At 33.1% G+C, this 21,320-nt stretch overlaps 1 protein-coding gene and 1 long non-coding RNA gene across 6 annotated transcripts in view; one reads left to right on the forward strand and one right to left on the reverse strand.

Annotated features, from left to right (window-relative positions):
* fru (sex determination protein fruitless) overlaps nucleotides 1-21,320 on the forward strand; it is a 194,346-nt gene that overhangs the window by 118,886 nt on the left and 54,140 nt on the right. Inside the window, exon 1 of one of the 5 annotated variants that reach the window (XM_070634609.1) lies at nucleotides 13,160-13,277. The exons of 2 other annotated variants lie outside the window; for them this stretch is intronic. In XM_070634609.1, coding sequence (XP_070490710.1) covers nucleotides 13,255-13,277 — 23 coding nt within the window. In that variant the 5' untranslated portion in view covers nucleotides 13,160-13,254. Of the gene's footprint in view, nucleotides 1-13,159; nucleotides 13,278-21,320 lie in introns of those variants that run through there. 2 more of the 5 variants (XM_070634608.1, XM_070634604.1) reach the window with 2 other exon arrangements.
* Nucleotides 18,801-21,066, reverse strand: LOC139086224 (uncharacterized). The gene is made up of 3 exons (XR_011543988.1): nucleotides 20,103-21,066; nucleotides 19,634-20,012; nucleotides 18,801-19,577 (listed from the first exon to the last, which is right to left on the reverse strand). It is a non-coding gene; the product is annotated as an uncharacterized lncRNA (long non-coding RNA).

A 21,320-nucleotide genomic window follows, 5' to 3' on the forward strand; every position in this document is an offset into this window, starting at 1 on the left:
ATAGAACTGTGTATACATATATATATATATATATATATATTTGATGACATTGAACAATCAACACAAAACTAATAAAATTCCTTTATATCTCCATACGCACATATGATGGAGCCGCTGCGAGAGAATTACAAGTTCTTCTCTGACTGCTAATTTTAATTCCTTTTATTCTTCTTTGCTTGCCTTTTTTTTTTCATCGCTTTTTCATAATTGGTCGACTTAGAATCTCTGAAGTGATGTTTCCATTTTGAAGACTACACATATATACTTTATAGCTATTTTTTTGCAACCAAATAATATAAAATACAGCACAACATAACCTTGAAAAAAAAATAAAATATATAAAATATTTTAAAAAACAGAATGCCTTATTCGAATGTATCGCGAATTTTTATTCATTCATTCATTCAAGGGTTCTTTAATACGAAAAACTTAATTACTTAATCCGATCATGTAATAGTTGAACCATGTCTATCGTGCATATAAAAAGATTTTTTTTTTTTTTCATCATCGTTTAGTGCTTTGAATACTTTGTATTTCGTGCACAATGGCTGATGGAAAATATAATTTTTTAATAAAATATGTGCTCATGTTCTGTCCTTGAAGAAGTTTTGTCAGAATGGGTTATGGGATTGAGGTGAAATTTGTAGGGTTCGGTGGCTTTTTGGGTGATTTAGTTGGTTTTGGATGGCTATGTGAGGATGAGATGTTCATCAAATTCTTCAATTTTCGTGGCAATTTTAAGTGATTTACGGTTATGTGAGGATATTAGATTGAAATAGTCACAAAATGCTTCAGTTTTCGGATGAATCTTGGTGAACCTCATTCAATCTTATTCGAGGGCTTCAATGCTGTTCATTGACTCCATTTTCTGATCTATAGACATACAATTGTAATGAATCAGCCAAAATATGAATCTTACAACTTGTGATTTTTGAAGGATGTTGTCAAAAACCTTAAGAAAAAAAATATGTAAAACGATTTCAAGCTTTATTAATTCGGTATACGCATGTTTCATTATTATTCCTTTCCGGGTTTAAATACTTACAAAATGTCATCAGAACCAGGAAATCCTTTGATTATCGAAGGTTGTTTTAGAATAGTATGGCGCTGTGATATGCATAAGATAGTCTAAATTAGACTCATTTTGCAGTTAGACTCACTTGAGTCGATTTGATTCCAAACAAAATTTAAATCGACTATAAGTTCTGGTTGAAACTTTGCCAAATGAAAGCTGTCTAGGTTTGGTGTCCATACGATGGTAATGAAAGTGGTTCAGTGGAGCCTATAAAGTTTAATGAAGGAGCCTTCTTCATTAGTATCACTCAGAACTCTTCCCTTCAATATACAAACCAATCGAGCTTCATAACTGAATCAATAAAGTGAACTATGAGCTTTTATACACGACCATACTTTCTTATTTTCTTGGCGAGACATCCCGAGGGTCCATTGGCACATTTAGAGTACTTCGAAAGCTGAATCTGTCTTTAGATAACTTCAACCAATTTCTAATTCCCAGCACTTTTGCATCTTTGCTTACACAAAAATCCCATGAGCTAAAATTGTCCTAAAACCCTTCAAAATCTTCAATCTTTATCTTCAACAATCTTCGTACTAAAACAATTAAACTCTCAATTTCCAATCCAATTCCAATTTCCGCAAACAAATCAATTAAAATAATCTAAAATTCTAAACAAACCTTAAATTTATTATTTTTTTTTACATACATTAAAGCGAATTTCTATGAGAATTTTTTTAGGCCACATTTTGTATACGACATTGACCTCATTTTTTTTATTCAAACTCATTTCAATAGCTGTTGACTTGATGTAATGCGAATAATTTTTTGACAAAAATTATCTATGAGGTCTGATTCAATACACGCATGTTGATTTCATTGTGTTTGATAAGATTCAAATGTCTGTTGATTAAATATGAGTGAGTATGTAAGAATTGTAGGTCATCTTCTTTTTAATGCTGACATTGACCTTAATTTTTGCGAATTACAGATTTGATGAGTTTGAAATTAGATGATGGGTTTTAATGGATTTTTGTGGAATTTTTTGGAAGGTTTGGAAGGAAGTTTCATTTAATTTGGGATAATTTTGCATGATTCGGATGGTTTGGTCGATTTAAGGATCAGATTTGAAGATTTTAAGGTTGACAAAACCTTAAATTGGTTGTAATCTAGCATTGAGTAGAATTTATCACAATCCGGCTTCATGGTAGAGTCATACGGACTTGGAAATACTATTTCCTGACTTTTTGACATCGTGAGTCTTTCGACCGAGTTTAATCTGGTAAAATCTAATAAAATTCGTCAAATTTGGATCTCAAAATTGCCAAATATGCTTAAAAGCTGACAAAATAATCAAAAACTTCCAAATTTCTTCATCCAAATTCTGACAAAATTATCACAAACTCAATGACAACATCCACATGACACCATCAAGCGCCTATATGTAATAGAAAGGGAACATAAACAGCACAAATGCTTCATTTCTCTCGATTCATTTCGAAATTTCGCTAATTAGTTTGTTAAATATCAATAAATCATGAATTGATCGATTATACAATCAATTTAATTTTAGGTAGATACGGTAGGTAGTCTGAAAAAAAAGCTAGCACGACCCGATGGTTAGATGGCGCGAAAAAAAAAGATTGTAATAACGAGGCACAAGAAAATTTGCACACAAAAAAATAAAAAATTCTCTTTTTTTTGTGCTCTTCTCTTCTTTGTGTGTATTGCTAAACACATTTTGGCTGCGATATACATTTGCCAAAATAAAAATTCAGCACGATCATAAAGAAAATGTGATTTTTTTTAGATGTGTAGATTTATGCGTGTAGTTGTTGGCCCCATGTAACTCAGAGAGCATTATACAATGATTTTTTTTTGGTTCCGAATATGTGTTCCCTTTTTCTTCTTTTTGACTTACATACTCGTGATCAGTTTATATTTTATTTTATTTTGTACTGCTGCTTCGTTCTCCTCATTGAATTTTTCAAATGCGTAATTCATCCTTTTATGTGATCAAATTCCAAAATAAGAATTTATTTTTCATTCAGTGCCTTTTAATTATTTGAGAATGTTTCGGTATCGAGTGGTCCCTTGGGGGAAATTTGGAAGGGAATTTATGAGGAGGAAGTTGACATTTTTTGATATTTCTGTATTGATTATGCAGTATTTGAGGCTTGTCAGAGCTTAACAGGTTGAGAGACTTTAAGTTGAATTTAGAGGAAAGAACTAGGCATAGAAATGGCATAAAACCGGCACTAAGAATTCGTGACTCTGGATTGAGGCAAGATTCATTAAAATTCGGCATCTGGAGGGACATATGCCAGCCTGGGATCAGATATTTCACTTATTTCAAGGCATAGTTCTTCTAGATCTTCAAAATTCAATTTTATTCCCTGTTAGGAACTGTCTTCATTCATATAATGGTGGTTTGCTGAGGTATTTGAAGTCATTTGATGCTTAACTTGACCATAAAGGCCTGTTTAATCTAACATACTTGCTTGTTTGGCGAAGACGCACGAGTGTCCATTGCCGCATTTAGAGCTTCTCGAAAGCTGGATCTGTCTTTAAATAACTTCTGTCGGTTTCTTATTCTCAGCACTTGCGCATCATTACTCAAAAAATGTTGGAGTACCAACTTAATATGTTAAAATCAAGTCCCTACTTAGTTCTGATTCACAATATGATATCTACTGACAGTCTGCATATTCAAGACTTCAATCTAGAGGACCATCATCCAAAAACATAAGCCTATTTAATAGCTTCTTTAAATCCCTGAAATTCACTGTCAATCAATAGCAACTAATCATAAATCGTACCAAACTCATGACTAAAACTGTAATTTATGTACTAAACATGTCTCCAACATTATATTTCACAGTCTGACTTTAAAATACTCAAAAAATATACACCAAACAGCCAAAATTCGCAATTAAATTTCCATAAAATGTGCAAAAAAAAAACTTAAAAGAACCTTCCAAAAATCCACGCAAAAATCTTTTCCTAACGCCACAACATTAAAAATTTATTTTTACAGCTCATATGCCTTTTTAAGTGGATATAAAATAAAAAAAGAGTCTTTAAATATTTTTTCATTCTACATGTGTGTGTGCTTTATTTGGTCGGTCGATTCTAGGAAACAAATTAACCCTGACCGAAAGAAGGCAGGAATTGAGATAGATTCGCGAATAAATGCATGGAACTGCCATAAATCAGGAATCGAGCTGTTAGGGGCAGTCAACATGTTGTGCTGCTCGGGCTCAAGTTGTCAATTTATCATATTGAAATCCTGACTTGCAATCAAACAGCACAAGTCATTCCAAACATTACAAACCCATTGCGTATGTAATTGTGAACTTAAAATAGTTTTGCAACCTTGAAAGTTTGCGTATTGGCAAAAAATCGTCGCTTTTTAAAGGTACCAACAATAAAAAACTATAAAACGTGCTATTTTCTTAATTACAACACAACGTCGTTAAGCTTTAAATCGAGCGTGTAGGGAATCAACAAAAAAAAAGTGAATTTTAATTTGAAAGTCTATGAATAAAAATTTAATTAATCTAATTATGAAAACAAGATTGTCATTGAGCACAAATAGCTGAAAAAAAAAATTGTAAATCCATTTGTCGTTGAACTTTTGTGCCAAATTTATTTTTGTTTTGAGTACTGTGCGTGAATGTTGTGGAGATATTAACACTAGTGCAAGTCGAGCATCTGATAAGATTAGAGAAAGATTTGCTAGGCAAATATTTGGGTTGAGTTGGAAATGATTGTGCAAGTCATAGAAATTAATGTAAATTTTGGATTTTATTGGGTTTTGTGGGATTGGATAGGGTGGGCTGATGTGTGAGATTTGATAAGGATTTAGTGAAATTTTGACAAATTTATGATTGATTTGGGATTTTTTTAAGCAAATTCAAGCAAATTTTGACTAAAATCTACAATTTGACCACAAAACTACTAAATTTTGGCTAAAATTGCACTAAAATTGATGTATTCCATTCTATAACTGAACAATACAGATGAAACAGCTCAATTAAGACAATTAAAGCCTTCTAAATTGCTACAACACTTGTCAGTGACAGAAACTTAACTGAGTCATGACAAATTCCTAACCTGAACAGCACAATCGGGGTGCTCCTCTATTGACATCAGAGCTTGACGTCGAGTAGTGTTCCATATGGAGTCAATTCGACTTGGATTGACTTTTTTATACAAAAGCCGAGTTGACTTGAAGCTTTAGGAGACACTTTGAATCTCAGGCCAACGAAGCCATGACAGACATTTATATCCCTCAGACTTTTAACTTACATGACCCCAAATACTCTCAACAGCCAACCCATTTACCTGCACTTAAGCCTTTTACTACCAACATCAATACCCAAATCTATCACAAAAACTCAATTCACTCAACAATTTATTTCCCTTATTATGCCTGACATGTGTTGATGTGCCTCCCATATTTTGCAAGCACATTTTTTTGTTATTATTATTCTAAACAGATTTCTAAATAGCAATTTCAAGAAATTCACGAAACTCTATTTGCATTTAGTTCATGTTATGAAGTTCATAATAAGTAATTTTATACTAGGAAATTGAGGAACAAAATGTGAGAAAATTTTTGCTTAAGAAGGTTTTAAAATTTAATAAAAATGCTTAATTTCTCACGGAAGTTGGTATTAATGGTGAATTTTGGGGACACGTTTGGAAGAAGTTCTGAGAAATTTATTGCATAAAAAAAAAACTTGGAAGAATTATGAGTGGATATTGAATGCTCTTTAGATGACATTAAGGGTTATTGATGTCAATATCACAATTTATAGATGGGTTTGTTATGTAAAGTATTGCTTAAGAGCAACTTAAAGGAATTACTAAGCTAATATTGATAGATGTGATGGAATTTTTGAAGAAAATTTCTAATTTTTTTAGCAATTTTGAGTAGATCTTTACGTGCTGGATTCTGAAATCAATTCAAGGTTGTCGAGACCGAGTGCAAGACTTCCCAGTATCTGCCTCAAAATGTGTTAAGTCGATGAATTCACTTAAAGTCTGGGTTTCAGTCCCAATCCCGATTTTTGAATAGGTCTCGATATTTCGTTGAATTTAAGACTTCAGAATAACCCTAAATTCAATTCAAGGTTGTCGAGGCTGAAACCAAGATTTCTCAGAGCTCCAAGTTTTGGTCTCTAGATGCATCTTGAACGAGACTTTAATGAATTCCCTTGTTGTCTTAGTTTTCTTCCCGATTTTGGTCTCGGAATCAAAAATTCGTTGAAACCGAGACTTCGGGAAGCTCAACATTCAATCTTAGGCCAAGTCGAGGTTCGGTCAATCATAATTAGAGCAGGGTTCGAGCTCTTAGTTCATCATCTTATCTTTGAGCTACATAATGTCATGAGAATTCTTGTCATATTGACACAATCCTCTATATAATGATTTATAAATCAATATCGGTCTCTGGTGGGAATCGAACCCACGTTCAGATATCTGATCTGTTCTTTAACTACTCGGCCATTGAGGTCTTAATCTCTGCTTTGACAGAATTGCCTATATATGACTCAATACCCCAAATTCTACTCAACAAAGACACCACACTTAATGAATCAGACTCTCAAGTCTAAAATAATTTGTAAAATTCTCCAAAACCTCCACTTAATCTCTCTCTAACTTTCTACAAATTGACATCACTAAACTCCAATTGTTCCACATAAAAATTGCAAAAAAAAAGTAGCAAAACTTTTTCTTAAATAAATTTTCTCAACACAAAATAACTAAAATTTTTGCCAATTTACCACTCAATACCAATAATCAACGATTCTGTAATACAGTTTGCAATTTTATTGTTTTCAACACATGCCGCATGTACATTTATTGTATTACTTACGGTGCTAATAATTGTATAACTTTATATTGATAACATATTAAGTGTTGTTGCCTTACATTGACCTTATTCTACTAAAAATTATTGTAGAAAAATAATCACTTTTTTATTTGTGTGTGCTAACGGAGTTTCCTTTATGCTGTTGGATTTGGAAATTGATGTGAGAAATTAATCGATTTGGATTTTCCGAAAGAGGTTCTTCTTGTTGATCTTGGACAGAAGAAGTTGGAATTGGAATTTTAATAGTTTTGATTTTGGATTTGTAGCAATTTTTGAAAATTGAGGCTGGGAATCGTGTGTACTCTGAGAAGCATGCAAATTTGATTGAGGGATTTAAATATTTTTTGACCGTTATTTTTCAAATAATTATTGACCGTTGTATTTTTAATGCTTTTGATTCACTTTTTGATGGTCATTTCATCTTAAACTGCCATATTAAGTTCTGTGGCTGATCACGGTCAATATCCAAATGCCAATATCAAGCCCTGTATTATTTCTCCTGCCAGCATCTCTCAAAAAATTCAAATATTCTAGAGCCGTTAATAAATAATCCTAAAAATACTGAAAATTGACTTAACTACTCACTTACTGCATCCACGTTCTCATGTGGAGCTTAGGTTACAACAGAAGGCTTTCCATCTGACTCTGTTGCTGGCTCTGTCATCCAATTTGTACAAATACTCTGTCCGTACGTTGAGCTGACATTCTTTCATTACTATTCTGCGCTAATTAGCTTGTGGACCTCTTGTTCGCCTTTTCCGTTGTGAATTCCATCCAAGGGCTGTGTAACAAACTTGTGTTTCTGTCCCAGACCCAAAATTACCCCACAAAACCATTCATAATTCACAAAACTCCATTCCAATTCTTTCACAAATTCTCCTTCTTTTTCCCTCTCAAAAATTCCACAAGACAACAAACTTGGCAACAAAAAAAAAAGAAAAAATTCTCTCCGTACACACAAGAACCTCTCTTCATTCATTCATGGCTCATAACAGCAAATAATGATCACAAACAAAAATATATTTTAGGAAGAATAAACAAGCAAAAGAACACAGAAAATTGCTTGATTATTATTTTCAGCTCATTAAAGTCGAATGCAACGGCTAGTGAGCTTAATGGAAGTATATATAGTTATATTTTTTCTCAATTTATCACATTTGCTTAGCGTTAAGCTTTCTATTAATTCTTGCATGATAAATTACAATAATATTTTTTTTTCTTTATATTTCAATGAGTTTTTTTTTATTTATTGTACGCAATAATCATAATGGATATATGAAATATATTAGTATCTTTTTTGTTCAGATCTTGTGTATGAAAAAGGTGAGAATAAGAAGTAAATATGCTCAGTGCGTTCAATGATCGTGTAGGAAATATAAATTTAATTATTTTATAGAGTCGAGATAATCTGAACACTTGTTATGTTGATAATGTAATTTATATGTTGGATTGTTAGGAATTGGAGGAGCTTTTGGGAGAGGCTTATGGAATTTTTGTGTTGTTTTTTAGATCTAGATTGGGGATTAGGTTGAATTCGGGCATTGCTTTGTAGAAGAGGGTCATTTTTCGTTTGACTTTTATATTCTTCCTAGCTTCCTTTGCTGGTCATACACATCAACTGTGATCCATGGGTTCCCTCAGATGACGTTTCAGGTTGGCTCTATCGCTGGTTTCCGTCTACCAATTATTAATACCAAATTCTATACATATGACTACCTAAAATACTCGGCTTCCAACTGCTGTTGATAAAAGAGGTTTGGAGGAACCTTAAAAGCTCTCTTCTTCATTCGTGTCACTCGGGGGCTGACCTCCAAACCTAAAAAAATCCCTAAAATGCTCCTGAATTCTTCCAGAATTTCTGGCATTTTTTGTCAATATTTCAGACAATTTATTAGATTATGGAAGACTTAGTGATGCATTTTATGCCATTAAAGACCCAAATACTTCCCTGATCCATAATGACTCTCCCAACTCCAACATTATTTTTTCACAATTTTTTCCACCATAATTTCACAAAACTTCCAATCCAAACCTTCCAAAACCGACAAAATATCACATTACGAAGAGTTCATCCAACTGCCTAAAGTTCAGTTAGGCGCTGTAATGACTTATCTTCATCTTTTCGAGGTTATTTATGTGGAATTTTTTTTTCAGTTTTGTCTTAAAGAATTCATTAAAGTTACATGATTAATTTTAAGAGATTAAAAAATTAGAATTGCAAAAATTTTCATTCATAAAAAAAAGAGCAAAAGTTCTTCTTGGTGAATCTGAATGGAGAGTTTTCTGTATTGCTGGGCATAAAGTGTGGTCAGGCGAGAATGGATGTTGAGCTTGAGTTGGTGGAGTTTGTGTTTTTGAGGTTCTGGTTCTGTTTTGATTAGCTTATACGTGAGTTTTGAGAGACATGAAGTTAATTTTGAGTAAATCTCATTTTTGCCATCAAATTAGGCAAAAAGCAGCCTAAACGGTGCAGTTAAGGAAGCTTTAAGTCATTTACTGTCTACTTGGCAATAAAGCATTGTCCACATGACCGCATTGTGCAGTTTGGTGCAATGAATCAGGGAAATACACTTGTATAGTCACAAATCATCACAATGACCTTAAAATGCAGTGAATTTTCAAAGTTTATCCATCAAAAAATCGCACAAAACTCCTCAAAACTGCAGCAAAAATTCACAAAAAAATTACAAATCCATAAAAAACCTTCAAAAAACCAGCCAAAACCCAGTTAATTACTCAAACTAATTTCTCAATAATTAGCAATAAATATTTAAGGAAAATTTTTTAATCAACATCAAAATTTATGCAGTTGTAAAACTTCAAACAGCAACAAACAGCACAAAAGAAATAAGAAAAATTTCTTCAATAATTTTATGTACGTATAAATCATGCACTTGCTTACTGTTTAGTCAGACACTTGAAAAGAGAGAAAAATAAAGGAAATAAGAAGAGGAGATGAAGAAGCAAGGCAAAAAAGTAGAGTAAATTGGGGTGAACATCATTTCATTATGTGCTACTTGTGAAATATTTAGATAGTAAGGCTTATTACAAAAATTAATTCAAAAATCAACAATTTTTCTAGTCGTTGTGGATGTTTAATACATTTATATTAAATAATATTAGCCCTGAGTCTCACTGTGAACTTTTGAATAAATTTTTACGAAATTAAGAGAAAAGTTGCAAAAGATTTTTTGAGTTGTTGGAGGAATAAGGTGCATTTTTTGGGGTTTTGAGGAAATTTAACATTTTAGGGGTTGAAATTGATGCTTATTCGGTATAATATCCCGTATCCTAATGTAACTGAATAACAGAGCTCAAAATTTACTCCAATTTCTGGAAACGAGTCGAATTTAGTTGACTTTATGGTACAAAATATGAATAGCCTTCGAGATCGGCTAAATAGCATTAAAAGTAGTTGACCCAGTATCCGGAGCCAGGTCGTCGTAAATCCAATATAGTGCTGGGTAAGGATCAGACTCAAAAAATCACAATTTTTAGGTTTTTTCCTAGAGTGTTTGACACTTGGCACTTGGATTTGGTAATTGGCAGGCGGATGTCAGCGAAAAGGTCCGCTTTATGCGTGATCTCAGAAAGTCTGATTCTAAATGGTGAATTTAAGTCGAATTCGGCACAAAGACTGAATCTCGTCAGCCTAATGTCGAATTTGCTGATCAACTCACCAAATTAGACTATTCAAGGTCTTTTTCAGTATAAATCAATTCCAATTCTATATCCAACAAAATTTGCATATTTAGAGCAATTAAAGGAATCCATAAATTAAATATTTGCACCGATCATTTTGCTATTTTGTTGAATTTTTACATATTTGATGGTGAAATTCAGTGATCAGTCAACAAACAGCTGTTTTAGTAAATGACATTGAATGTGTTGCATCTGTTTTTGGCATTGTTTGGCGGTATTTTCAGATACAACTTGAATAAACATTTAAGTTGTAAGTTTTGATCAACTTTCAATATTATATTGGATATTTTGGTCATTCTACTTCCTTATATCCTTCCATTTGGACATTTTTCTTTGATTTTTGGAGGATTGTGAGTGTTAGTGGCTTGGTGGCGAAATGGTTCAGAATTTAGGAAACTAATTATTGCAATCCCGATCCTGGAATCACTGACTTGAGACTCTACATGAGAATTAATAGCCGTAAATCGCCCTAACGCAACTCCGAACGACTAAAGGCTCTCATTGACCCGAAGAAGCTATTTTATGACATTTTGCGTCGAGTCTTGACTTGTCTAAATTTAGACCAAAAAAATCCACTTTTAATTCCATCAAAATTCAATATTTACGCATTAAGATTAACAATTCTTCATTTTGGCGCCAAAAGTATTACCATCATAAGATCTCATACAAAATAAGAATTAATTATGCATAATACAAAACTGTTAATAAATAGAATCGACAAAAAATCTTGATTTCAATTTTTAATTATCAAATATTGACCAAAAAGTTACTTCCAACTGATCTAGCAAAAAAAATAATCTCAAATTGCATCACTCTAGGCAATAAAAAGTATCCAAATAACTGTCAAATTTAACAACCAGCCCACCCAAATCGTCCGCAATCTCGCCGAAATTTTCATTCTCCAAAATATCAAAAAATTGCGCTAAAAAAACTGCACAAGTAGTTGAAAATTTGAAATATATTTTTTTTAGTAACAGAAATATAAAAAAACCTTTTTCATTTCATTGTGTGTGGATGCTTTTTTTTTTGGCTAAACAGAAAATATATATATTTCTATAATTTATATGTACCGACTAGGGGGGTACTAAGGGGGTGTTAATCCTCTTTTTGGAGAAAATTCTTCAATTTGCCTGATCGTCAAACAATTTTTAAGGCAGCTAACTTTTGGACACATGGAATCCAAGTGCTGATGATTAATGGCAATTAACAGAAAAAATGGCACTTGGACGTCATATGTCGGTCATTTGGCTGCCTTGAATAATTTGGTCCAATAGTGTTGCTAGGGTTGTTCATGGAACGTCTTTTGGATAGCTGGAATAATGCACTTGTAGTGCCAAAGCTCCTAATGCTGATAACGCCTCCAGTCCAGAGAGCGTCCGCTAATTCCGACTGGTGAGCTTTAAATCGCTAGGCTTTTTCCTAGTCCAGTCTAGGTCGTCATTTTTAGTGAAGTCTAACTATCTTATTAGTTCTCCTAGCTTGTAGTTAAGAATTCGGTTTGCTGGATTAACACGCCCTGTAATAACCAGAGTCTTCGACTCCGTCCCGTGTATCATATTTATCTAGGATTTACGTTTTCTTCTATTTGGTCCCATAGCATGTAGTTAAGATGGTGGCTTGTTAGGCCAACACACTTTATATTAATTGAGCCTAGCTCGACTTTTTCTTACTATGTGACTTGAATTGACAATCTCATTCATTTGGTCTGTTAGCTTGTAAAAAAGGATGGTAGCTTGCTAGGTCAACTCATCCTATATTACCCTGAGTCTCGTTCAACTCCGCCCCACTATGTAACTTGGATTGACGGTCTCTAATGCGAGAAAGTGAGATTGATACACGGTAGAGTTAAGCTAGCATAGGCAAGAAGCATGCTTTCATGGTGCAGAATAACCACTACAGTACCTACATTTATGATAATAAAGAGAGAGGGAGTACCCCTCTAAAAATTCCTAACTACATCTCTACAACCGACCCAAACATTGATAGACGCAGTTATTTTTTTTTTTGTTTCTGTGCCATACGGCATGATATGTGTATATGTGAAAGTAAACTTTTTTTTTTGTTATGTATACATTCAAATAATAGTACATAGTACTGTCCTAAATTCGGCAAAAAAAAACTCTCGCAAAAAAAAAATTGATCAACTCACACCAAAAACTGACCTTCAAGTTATAAAAAAAAATTAATTTGAATTTGAAAAATACATATGAACATTTTTTTGAAAAAAAAAAATATGAAGAGGAACATTACTATGGTGTAGTGGGGGAAGATACATGAGTTTGTGCAAAATTGTATGCTTCTTCTAAAGATGTAAATTTTTTTTTATTTCAGGGATGAAGAAGAAGATGCGAAAGAAATAATTGTGTGTTGTTCATTTTGCCGTAGATTCTACGTCTGTAAAGTACATCTTACTATTTATTTATATTTCTGTGAATTGATAACAGTGTATCGAGTGATGTTAAGACGTGTCACATGAAAATAAGTCATGTCTGTTCCTTACTGACCTCAATAATTAAATCAATCCCTTCCGGATTTTTTGTATATTTTTTTTTTCGGTTGTATTTGTGCGTGAGTTTATGATAAAATAATGTGCTGATCGCAAAAAAAAAGAGTTTTTGCAAATATTTAAGAACTATACACAAAGAAAATTTTTTACATGCTTAGCCGAACATTTTCAAGGTCAGTATAAAAAAGGCTGTGATGTGTGTTTGCAAAAAATAAAATATTATAATTTTTTTTTTATTTATACTGACATGAGGGGTGGATTGGTAGTGATGTTTGGTGGATATTGAAGGGTATTTTGGGTTAGTGTACCCTCATCCCACTCTCTCTTATACCGCATACCATATTTCGTTCTAATTTGCCCTACTTGCTAAAATTTGGAATAATTCGGATTGAATCAAAATTAATTTTGAAGATTTTTTATGAATTTTTTGAAAATCTTCAGCATTTTACAGAAAATAGAGCAGTTCATGTTAGTTTAGTTAAGTGCTCCGTGACATATTAGTGCATTATTAAATTATGTCATTGTCAAATAAAGCTTGAAAACTATGATTAAAAATTGAATGACATTTTAAAAGTCTTGGGTGCAAATTAAGTATGCCAGTCTTGGTTATCACCAATCTTGACTCATGATCATCGATATTAGTTCTAGTCTAGTTTACATTCTGGTCCTGACTGGACAAAAATACGTTGTATTTGCAGGTTAATATTCAGTTATTGAGTATTTATAGATTATTTTTGACCACTCGGAGGGTACTTAAGGTTATCGGCTTACTAACACGATCACCAAGCCTTCTTAAGGCAGCATGTCACAATTTTCATCCATTTTGACGTCACATAATGTGATTTACCTCCGAATACTATTCAAAATGCGAATCGAGTACCAAAAGTGGTTAATCGACCGCAGTTCTAGTTATTAACAATATATTATGTCCATTCTGAAACTATTTAGAATAGCTTCTGCAAACGACCTAGACTCTGATCCGAACAGCATTAGCTCTGGAGCGGTGTTATTCTGACTTAGTATTAGATTTAAACACAATCCAGATTTTTGACCGATCAACCCAGTAATGGGCAACCTGTGTACCGTGACACACTAAATAATTTCTGATATAACATAAGCCAAATACCGTTTGCAGTTATAGTCAAGACTATACACTAAATTGTGCAGCTATAAATAAAAGGTTGCTCAGCACTGGATTAAACAAGGATTATCCAATTTGTGCTATTCAGTTAAATATCACTTAATATTACACATCATTCGTAAATAGCATCTCATCCACTAAACAATATGACACACAACAACTTGCCATTCATTTTTCATCGCACTCTCAATTTCGATGGCGTTAGATGTGAAATATTTTGTAAAAAAAAAAACAGTCATTCCGATAACGAAAACGACTGCTTGACACTTGCATTAATGCCATTAAATTGGTAACTAAGTAATTTTTGATTTCTCTGTTCCTCAAAATGTGTAATTGACGACATCAAAAAAAAGTTTTATATTTTTAGAATATGTAGAAGTAACGGAACATTTGTAACCATATGTATGGCTATCTTTCATTTCTTCTTCTTTACCTTCATTTCTTGCTGCCGTTTGAAATTTAATTGAATTGATTGATTGACTTGCAAAAGACAGAAAAAAAAAAACTTTTTGATTTATTGAAAGCATTGGGGGAATTTTTATACTTTTTTTTGCGCTAGACTGAGTTGGAATTTTTGTGTGATGAGAAATGGATTGACTTTTTTTTTTATAATGAAAAGAATTTGTGTTGATATGGTAACGGATTTTGAGATTTGATGACAGTCACTGATGAGATATAACTGTTGTTTAGTTTTTGTTATAGATTGATGTAAATTGAGTGGACATTTTTGTGTAATTTGTGATGATGTTGGATGTTGATATGAGGCTGATTTGAGGCTGATTTGATGCTGACTTAAGGCTGATTTGATGCTTATTTGAGGCTGATTGGATGGTTATCACAAAGATCATTGCTCGATCTTGAGGTATTTGCATCAATTAACTACTGATCTTGTCTCAAATGCTGTTTCTCAAAGGTACTTATTTCGTTACTTCCTTGCCTATGGACACACGTGGGACCATTGTCGCACGTAGAGAATGTCTATAGCCAGTTCTATCCTTCCAGAACTTCTATTAGTTCAGAATGTAAAGCTGCTTCTTAAGCGTACATTCATATAATGTCTTTAAAGACACTTTATCCATAGTTAACAGTCTAAACTGGCTCTAACTTAGAGGTTCTGATGAATTTCCACTAAATTGACTCTCTCACTGCTCCAACAAACCTTCCTGACATCCTCTTTGACCTTTATATCCAATATAAAAGAACCTAAATTCCCCCAATTCCCACCCGATTCCCAATAAGCCTCACTGCTCCAACAAACCTTCCTGACGTCTTCTTTGCCCTTTACATCCAAATCAAAACACCCTAAATTCCCCAAAAATTCCCACCCCATCCCCAAACATCACTCACCAACTCTGTAATCAATCACATTTATTAAAACACCTTTTTTAAATTTGTGTCTACTGCTACACATTTCACATTTATGCAATAGTTAACAGATTTTTATAATAATTAAATCTGTATCAAATAGTGAGCAAAAATATCAGCTTCACCTGACATAATTTGACTATAAATTATCGTTGATCAGTAATTTTGGACTAACATGTTATTGAATTGAGATTAATTGTTGGATTTTTTTTTTTTTGCAAAATGTGTGGATTTTGGTGAAATTATGTAAGGGCAATTATTCGGTAGTTGCTTTAAGATTGAGTTGGAAATTTTGTGTTGATGTGTGGGTTAACAGGTGCTTGTGGTTGGTGGAATAGAGACATTATAGCTCTTCTGAGTAGTTAGAGCTTTATTTGATTAGATTTAGGACTAGTTGTTAAGGCAATTAATGTCATTTAGTTGTAAATTGTAATTCCTACAACTAGGCATGCAACTAGTCAAAGCAAGTGACAAAAAAGCTTCAAAAAGTGACAAACTTGGTCATCTAAGTTGTCTGCTTCCTATAAAAGCCTATTAAACTGGTTCTAAATTGATCAGTAATGCGAAAAGGGTCTTAAACCTCAACTGCTGTTAAACTTCCAATGCTCAACTCAGTCTCTGCATCAGCATTCCAAGTCCCTCACCCAATATTCATGCCTTCGTGAGAAAATCATAACTTCCATATACCTATATCAAATTAAATAACAACAAATTCATTAGACGCAAAATTTTAAATGATTTCAAATTGACCCAAAAGGTTCTAATTACTAATACAAATCACAAGGAAGTATTATTTTTTTACATAAATGACGCCCATTTGTTATTCATTCGGTTTTTTGCTGTTTCATAACCACATGATATGCCTTAAAGATCATGGTGTATAAATTTGATATTTTTGAATCAAGTAAATCTAGTAGGACAGGATGTTTGGATGTTTTTGAGGTGTTTTTGAAAGGTTGTTGGATTAGACAGTTGTGGGCAACCTTTTTTGTGGAGCGGAACAGCTTGGAGATGAGGCTTGATGGAAACTGGACATGACATATGGTTAATGGTATTTTGGAGTATTTTTTGGGGATTCTGACTAGATTTGAGACTCTTTTATCTGAAATTGTAGTGACAGTTATGATAAATAAGGTGCTATAGAGTCTCAAATTGCAATTGTTGATGTCCATCGTCACCAAATCACCCTAAAATTCTAGAAAATACTCATAAAATTCATTCAAATTCCCACAAATCCTCAAAAAATCCATTAAAACTTTTTTATTACAGTTTACATTAAAATTTATATCTCTCTCGAGCCACAACACCCTCCAAACTACGCGTGATCTCATAAAAAAATTTCCAATAGCTAATTAGAAAGTGTGAAACAACAAATAAAATGATGTAAAAAATAATCGTAAAAGTAATTTCATTATCCTCAAAACTATTAATATCTCCATCTCAATGGTGCAATAATTTGCACACCATTTCGACACAGCCTGACAAGCCTACCTCATCAACTTGATTTCAATTCTTCTTATTATTTGTCAACAAACTTGTCGTCTATTTTTGTGGCTTTTGTAACTGGTTTGAATTAGTTGAAATTGTATTATACACGAGTAATAATCTTAATAACTGTCAGTGGAGATTAAGATTAGCTTTTTATCGTAGAATGGAACATGTTTTTAATTGTTTTGATTGTTGTTATTGATTGAAAAATGATTGGGATTCTTATTTTGTTGTTGGATGTGGATAGAGTTGGAGATGTTGAGTTAGAAGCCATTAAAAAGGATTCTGGGGCTGATTTATTCGGTACTAGTCCTGTACAGATGCACCAAATCATCATATTGGGTGCCAATTAACTGTAATGTTGCTATTAAGGCACTATTAAGTTTTGCGTTCAATTCGACGTCATCCTGTCAACTATATTGTGCTGTGTGAGACTATGTTTGATCATTTGGTCAATCAAGAGCATCACAAAGCTTTGAATTGAATTTTTAGACGACAAGCATTTGTCATGAAACCTTTGGGACATCCTCATGTACTTATGGTGACTTAGAATTACCTAGAACTGCTTAAATTCTTTAAAATGCTAATCAAGGTTCCAACTTCTTAAAATCTTCAAAGTATTTGCAATTATACAGCTCATACTAACTCTAATCCTTCAAAATACCAAAAATAAGTTCCCAAACATCAATCCTTAACCATCTACAACCAAAAAACTAAATCAAACTCCCAAAACACACCAAATCTCATCATCCAAACTCAATTAAATATTCTAAAGTATTTTTAGAACAAACAATATTGCAAAAATAAAAAGTCTTAATTAAAGTGGGTCAGAATTTATCAATTGTGAGGTCAGTGAATTGTTTGTTCTACATTCTCAAAAATTAAATTCCCTCTGATGATCCCTCTTGAGCTCTATTGTCCAGCCTCAAATATTTATCTAATGAAGGACGTGAGAAATCACAAAAATGGGTCAATTTTGAAGAACATTTTTGAGTTTCATAACTCAATTATCGCATCTGTGATAAAAAGAAAAAAATCCAAATTGTACAGAAGTTGATCATGTAATATTTGAAAATGATGTGTATTTTTAGCCACCCGAGGAGCTTTATCACTTATTACATGGCAGAAGACGGAGATAAGATTGCAAAAAAAAAAATGTCTCGCTTTGAATTTTTTTTCAGTACATAAAAATTTTATATTTTATTACAGAAAATGACAAAGGCCACAAAGTCTGTTTGCATTATCACAAGTCTTTGGGGGGAGTTCATTAGTTAAGTAACGCCTTAGACAGCTTGAGCTTTGGCTCGACTTTTCCATCCAAAAACCGAGTCGACTTTGAGCTCTGGCTCGACTTTTCCATCCAAACTCGAGTCGATTTGAGCTCTGGCTCGACTTTTTCATCCAAAACGCAAGTCAACTTAAGTTCTGGCGCGACTTTTCCATCCAAAATCCTAGTGAAATTGAACTCTGATTCGAGTGTCACGTAATAATCAGCCAACCCCTCTAGTCACTCACAAAATAAAAATAAAAGTAAATACGAATGTGCAATGTGTGTTAAAAATATTCTAAAATTATATATTTTACGATGAAAAGCTTATCATCTTGCTCATTCAGCTTTTAAAAAAAAATTTAACATTCATATAAATGTGCCATGATAACGAGTGAATATTAGAATAAATATAGAAATTTACAGTCCCTCATAATAATTTCAAATGTTTGTAAATCAGAAGAAGAAATGAAATTCTTTTTTTTTTTGCGATTCAGAATTTCGTAAGGTAGAATTGTTGGCAATTTAATTGTGATAAGGCGTGAAATTTTGTGTATTTAATTTTTGTGAATTTTATTTTTCCGGGTTCATGATTGAAATAGATTGATGATAAGTATGTTAACGTAAATGATGAGTGTAAGAAGTCGTAAAAAATTGCAATTTTTTTGAGGTGGAAGAAGTGGTTGATTAATGTTTGAGTTGTTGTCAACTGTGGACTGTTTTTGGGCAGCAATAAAGTTCATTTGTGAGCAACATAGAATTTCATGTCGGTTAGGGCATTTTGTGGAATCTACTTAGAATCCATTTAGGCTATTTCGTCTGATTTGCATCGATTGAGAGTGAATTTAATTATTTTGCAGATCAATTGTGCCTTTATTTCAGTTTATTAACGTTATTTGCTTAAGGAACATCATGTACACCTGTTTAGCTCGAAAAAGTAAACACATTCCCTAGCAAAATGCTTAAAAGCATCTAAATCGGATTTGATGCATCAAAATGGGCCAAAAACAGCTGTCATGGTGTATTCAGGACCTTCTGCGTCATTTTGATGTTTCGCTATGAACACGACGACGTAATATAATCCTTAAGACCAGGCAGGATGACTCAGGCATGTTGCTCTATTTAAATCAAATCCAATCGATGCTAATTGACTTAAGATGACTTCAAATGACTGAAGAACTGATGACTTAAGGTTAACGTTTGATTGTGCAACTAAACAAATGATCAGGAACTCGAGCATAAGCTATTTCAATATAAGATATACTTACATATTCATAAGGTTCTAGCATAAGTAAGCTATTTAAATGTTTCATTACTGAAGTATTTACACTAATATTGCAGCTCATTGTCTGTCTTGGTAGACTAGAGTTAGTAATGTCAACGAAGAAATGGTTCACTTCTCATTTTAAATTGCAAGTTTAAGTGCATTGACTTGACAAGCTTTCACTCACTATACCAATCTTAATCAAGAAATACTCATTCATGGCACATTGTATTACTTTCAATCTGAGTACCTAAAAGATTATTTCTGGTTCCAAAAATAGAATTTCAACTCAAATCAAAATAAAGATTCTCACAATCTAAATCCAAAACGCGTGCTGAATACACCAACATTACCTTCAAAAGCAAGCCTCCATCTTCATATTCCTACAATACACAAATTTTTTAAAATCCACAAAAATACTTAATATCCATAACCCATACACATCAGTTGATATATTTTGATAATCTACATACCTAATCTAAAATGTACATAATCTAAAAGCGTTTATATACACAACAAGTAAGCCTTAAGCCTTACAAAAGCTTCACATTATCACACATTGTCAAATGATAAGTTCTGTGCTGTAAGGCACAGGCACAATAAACATTTTCTCATCTTCTTATGCCGCTCACTTTTTGTGTATTTTTCTTTTCTCTCTGTTGACAATGAATAAGCCACGTTTATATTCACGTTTTTTTATGATTATATAATACTTTATACTCCCGGTGATTACTGTTATTTTGATATAATTGAGCGCATATGTGTGGCTGTACTTGAGTGAAAGTTTTTTGTAATTCTTTATGATTTTCGTGTGCGATTTAGAATGATCAGCTATGGCGATAACTTGATGGAAAATTAATTGGTAGATTTCTTGAATTGCGTGCTACTGACGTTTAATACGTCCGGTCGAGGAACACCTGTTGACTTGATGACAAGTCATGTTTTGGACATGATGTGTGAATAATTAGTTAAGTGGATGTGAATTGTTGGTTTAAGGGTTTTTGGATGATTTTTGAGGGTTCTGAGGAAATTTGAGGAGGTTTGAGGAGGTTTGAGGGAATTTGAGGGGGTTTGAGGGTATTTGGGGGGGGTTTGAGGAGTTTTGAGGGGTTTTGAAGGATGTTGAGGGCAAATGAAGGCTTGTAAGTAATTTGTGATCCTGATGGGCCTTTAAATGCACAACATAGTCCGATTTCGAGTGCAACAGGCTGCGACTTGTCGACTACATGTCTAGAATTCAGTAACAATGCAGGATTTGGACCCAAATCCTCAACATCAGGACCTATGACTCCCTATCCAGCCCTTAACAACCCTGTCACCTCATTACTCAGCTCATCATGTACATTATCCACAAATAACATTCAAATCCTACTCAAAATTCCCTCCAAAACAGCATCACATCCATCACAAAAATTCTTCTTACTTCCATTGACCTCTTCAACCTCCTTCTTTATTCGCAATATGTTTATGATTTTTTTTTTATGCGAACTTTAAAGACTGTGCCATTCAATTCATCAAAATAAGTCGCGTGAGGTAATCAACGGTCTTTAAGGTTAACATAAATTTGATAGAATTTAAGTCTTTTGATATTTTACAAAATATTTTGTAATTTTTTAAGTCGTGTAGTGTATTACATTGTATGCGGGATTGAACATGTTATTATTAATAATGATTGGGCCGGGAATTTTTGT

The sequence above is a fragment of the Chironomus tepperi genome, unplaced genomic scaffold, assembly GCF_022539635.2.
Source record: "Chironomus tepperi strain 1889 unplaced genomic scaffold, CSIRO-AGI_Ctep_v1 contig_85, whole genome shotgun sequence".
Classification (NCBI taxonomy): Eukaryota; Metazoa; Arthropoda; class Insecta; order Diptera; family Chironomidae; genus Chironomus; species Chironomus tepperi.